The sequence below is a fragment of the Aptenodytes forsteri genome, unplaced genomic scaffold (assembly GCF_000699145.1).
Source record: "Aptenodytes forsteri isolate BGI_AS27 unplaced genomic scaffold, ASM69914v1 Scaffold213, whole genome shotgun sequence".
Taxonomy (NCBI): Eukaryota; Metazoa; Chordata; class Aves; order Sphenisciformes; family Spheniscidae; genus Aptenodytes; species Aptenodytes forsteri.
Window position 1 is genome coordinate 1,419,152 of NW_008795522.1, and position 4,468 is coordinate 1,423,619.

At 63.2% G+C, this 4,468-nt stretch overlaps 1 protein-coding gene across 1 annotated transcript in view; it reads right to left on the reverse strand.

Moving 5' to 3' along the window:
* Nucleotides 1-4,115, reverse strand: part of LOC103901088 (receptor-type tyrosine-protein phosphatase V) — a 42,503-nt gene extending 38,388 nt beyond the window's left edge. The window contains exon 1 of the mRNA XM_019472733.1: nucleotides 4,085-4,115. Coding sequence (XP_019328278.1) covers nucleotides 4,085-4,100 — 16 coding nt within the window. The 5' untranslated portion in view covers nucleotides 4,101-4,115. The remainder of the gene's footprint in view (nucleotides 1-4,084) is intronic.
* Between the last annotated feature and the right edge of the window lie 353 nt (nucleotides 4,116-4,468).

Sequence of the window (4,468 nt, forward strand, 5' to 3'; positions counted from 1 at the left end):
TGCACATGGATACTGGAGGTCACGTCCTCCAGCCACTCAGATGGATGGGGATGGAGTCCCCCTCCACGAGCCGAGGCAGAGGGAGGTTTGGGGCTGGCTGCTGCTGTCTCCAGTGGGCTGGGGACTGTTTTAAAAGGCCCCTTTCCAGAGCTGGGCGGCTGCAGCCAGCTGGGAGGAGGCTGGAGCTCCCCGCTGCAGCAAGGGCTTGCCAGGTTTACCCGGGGGCCCGGGGCGGGATCCGGGAGGTTACAGCTGGCTGGTCCCCAAATGCGTTTGCAAAGAGGCTTTTGGTGGATGTCCCGATGCGGGTCCGTGGTGTGGTGCAGGCTGTCAGGCAACAAACGCCCTGCCACAGCGATGCAAGGAGACGTGACCCTGCGTTGGCTGGGGAGCATGGGGCTGTGCTGCCATGAGCAGCCTAGAGGGTCAGGATGGCTGGGACAGAGGCAGAGCAGGCAGGGGAGGCTGGGGGCAGATGGGACTGTGTGATGTCCCCGGAGGGTGGCAGGTGATGGCAGAGCTGAATTGGAGGAGCCCCTGGCTGATGAAGCAAGGGTTGGAGGTTAGGATGGAGGGCCTTGGTGGCCCGGGAATTGTGATCCAGGGGGATGGGGCAGGAGGGACCCTTGATTATCAAGGAAAACCCTGGGAAGAGATTTTGCATCCCCCAGTATCTAAGGCAGGTGACAGGAGGCAGTGTCCCCTGCAGTGGCACAGACAGGCTACAGAGTCAAGGTGGGGCTCCTCTAGCTTCAAAGCACACCAAAGAGCAGCTCTGGGCCAGCAAGAGGACAAACCCACTCTCTGGAGTCCTGGGAAACTCCAGCTGGGCTGAGTCTGCCCTGACCAGCTGGGGAGCAAACTGAGCCCACGTGCACTCGCTTCACCTGCCTGCCCGCAGCCCTGATGCTCCTGCCACCAGCCTCCCTGCAAAGCTGGTCATCTCCACCTGTAGCCACCCCAGCTCAGTGGAATGGAGTTGCAAGGGAGGTAGGTGGGATGTGGCATCTCAGGAGCTTGTTGGAAATCAACTTCTGCTGCCATGGCCCTGCGTGGGGGTACAACTCCACCACCAAGGTAGTTTCTCCAGGCATTGGCTTGCCCAAGGACCAAAGGGTCTGTCCTGCCTGCCCTGGCCTCTGGGCTGGGGAGCAGAGCAGGGACTCCTGGAGCATGGTGTCTCCATCCCCCTGGAGCCCACTGCCATGCTGTGCCTCTGCCCCACACCTCCCCATCCAGGAGAGGTGACCCCCCGCCTGGCAAGAGGACACGCTGCGGGGATGCCTCAGCACCATGCCTTGCTGCCTGCTGGGCTGGGACTGACCTCTGGGCACGGTCCCAGAGGTGTCCCAGCGGCTTTCCCAGCCTCCAAATGCTGCTGGTGGCTCATCACGGGGCAGGCAGAACTGGTACCCCACTGGCCATGGGGACACCTCCATACCAACCCCACTAATTTAAACCTTGGGACCCGGCAGTTGTGCTCCCTGAGCTCAGGGACTTTGGGCTGTGCCTGCGGTGGAAACAGCCCAAAGCGCTGGTGGGAGTCAAACCCAGGCCCTGTCCCTGGCGCCGCAGGGCTCAGCAGCCTCCCATACTGAACAGAAGAAGCTGCTCATTAGGTCCGGCACTGCCCTCCCTGCGGCCACCCTGGTGACACCATGCCACCACAGGCAAGGACAGAGAGAGAGCCCGCCTTCAGCTGGGGATGCCAGATCTCCCCTCCGGTCCCCCCGACAGTGACGCCTTTGGCTGTGCCAGACCCAAAAACAACTGCAGGAGGTTTCTCCACCCAGCAGCTGGAACCCGGCCTGGAAACTCAGGGGCTGCCGAGTCATCACATTTTCCTTGAAGCAGCAAAGGCTACCACAAGGAGCAGGGGGATGGGGGAGGCCCCGCCAACCATGAGCGCTCGAAAGCTGTGCCGGTCAGAGCTGGGGTGGCACCGCGGGGTCTGTGCAGCCAAGCCACCGCTTCCTGCAAGGATGAGAGCCTCAGGCTGGGACATTGTCTTTGCCTGGGGTCCCAGTGGGATCATCCAGTCTGGAGCAGAGACGGGAAAGGGAACCTCTGACAGCATGCCCATCATTGTGGTGTCAGGTCTTGCTTATGCTGAGGGACAGTAGCCACAGTGCAGTGGCAAAGGCCCTGTCTGGCAAAGGCTCCAGGTGGTCCTCCTGGGCAGTGCCAACCTCAGACCAGAGCAGAGTCCACCCCCAGTTTGCCTTTGTACTCCATGCACTGGCCTTTACTCCAGGTGCCCTGGGCACGGAGCTGGTGGCACAGGGCTTGTCCCTGCTCAGGCATGTCCCAGACCTGAGCATGGCCCTCCACACTTGGGGGAAGTAGGGAACCTCCCTGGGAAGCGCCAGCTGGGGTGAGGATGAGCAGGGTGGGCAGCAGAGTGCGTGCCTGCGGCACCTGACCATCCCCGGTGTCACAGGGTCTGTGTGTGGTGACAGCCAGCAGGCAATACTCGTGAGGCTGGGCACAGGCAGAGCCCAGCAAGGTCCCTGCACACTGCTGCCAGGGGACAGCATGTGGGTCAAGGACGCTGCCACTCCCTGAGGGATGCTGCCACCCAGAGAGGGCCTGGCACTATGCCATGAGCAATGCTGTTACTGCATGGAGGAGCCTGTACCCTTGTCTGGATGTGCAGCCCTGCTGTCCCCATGGGAGCTCTGCCAACCCTCCCTGGGCAGGACCCCTTGCATCCAACCTGGCACCCTGCGACAACATGTTGCCCAGGGGGCCCATGATATGGGGTACTGGTGCTACTGGGACTGGGCTGGGAGCAGCTCTGGGGCTCCCATCCTGCCTCGGCCCAGCAGCAACATCCCTCCGGTCCCTGTCCCTCCGGTCCCTGTCTCTCCTTGTGCCCACCAGTGCTGTGAACTGCCCCAGACCACAATTTCTCCCCTCTGCCACTTCTGAAGTGCTGAGCACTGCCTGGGGCTGTGAGGGAGGAACAAGGGGAACAGGCTGTTCCTGGGGCAGAGCCTGCGGAGGATGCAGGTGCTGCTGGGACCTCTCTCTTTGCAAGGTTCACACGCCACCGTTCTCCAACCCTAAACCCCAGAGCACTGGGATGCTCTTCCTTCAACCCTTTGCAAATGTTTAATCATTTCCATCATTTCCAGTCCTGCCAGTGCCGCTGCCTGCCTCCTGCCCTGCGCTTTCAAACCTTGGAGCTCTTCCCATTTTGCAGAGAGGGGAGGGCAGGCAGGCGGTGGGGGACGTCACCCTTCCTTGCAGGGCAGAGCTGTGCCCAGGGCAGGCACAGCCGCACTGGCCATGCTGCTGGACGGTTGGGAGGTGCAGGAGTGACTCCCCTGTTTGGGTGATGCTCTGTGCTCCCCCCACTCACTGCCAGTGACGGATGAGACCTGGCAGCAGAGCCCAGGATGCCTGCAGGTGCGAACCAGGCGCCTGCAGACCTGGGAAGAGCAGGGCTGCGGGTGACTCAGAGCACGCCCAAAGCCGGCAGAGCCGGGCAGACCTGCTCTGCCCCCCCGGGGTGTGGGTGCCGCCCCTGGGGCTGAGCAGGCTCAGGACTCCCTTTCCCCTGACCGGGGCAAGAGGCACCAGGTGAGGAGGGCTGATAGCAGCCTGGAGAGTGCCTGTCCCACACCTACTGCAAGCAGTGCTAGGGCAGCACATGGATGGCCCCCCAAACCCCCCCACTCCATCGCCAACAGCCTGCAGAGCTCCACAGGGTTCTGCTCCCGCCCTGGGATGCAGTGCCAGCACAGGCTGACAGCAAAGGTGCCCGGACGCCACACTCACGGAGCCAAGAAGTACCCACGAAGTAGCTCCCGGTGCCCACCTGTGCATCGCCATGCTGGGGAGCCCGGGCATGAGATCCCCCCTGCGCAGGCACAGCCACGTATTGCCAGGCTCTGCTTCTGGCACAGCCATGCACAGAGGCTGCCCATCCCCAGCTGCCCGCCCCAGGGCTGTGGAATGGGGTTTGCTCCTGCTGGGCCAGAGCACAGGAGGGTCTGAACTCCTTTCCCCACCACATGCATCCCGGCTTCAACCGCACGGCTGGGAAAAGAGAGAGGGGGGCAAGGAGTGGGAGCAGTACCTCTTCCGGTGGGCATCCCTGGTGTGGTCCACAGCCCGTCCCTGCGAGCCTGGCGTGCGCGGTGTTGGCTCGTCCCACTCACACTTGCTTGCCGTTTACTCCTGCTTGTGCACGGCCCTGACGCTCAAGTCTGGGCTGGTCCTGGGGGAAGGCCCGCCTGGGCTCGCCTAGCGTCTCAGCTGCAGGATGCCAGGGAGGAGGGATCAGCTGGATGGAGGTGTCTGCTGTGGCCTGGTGAGGGCAGGGGTCTGCGCCCCGGGGAGGGCGGGAGATGCATGCCATGCTGCAGGCTGGGCATGGCTCACGTCTCCCTGCACCTTGCCTGGGTTTGCACCACGTGCTGCGGAGCCAGCCCTGGTGCTGGGGGCACCCTGTGATGGGACC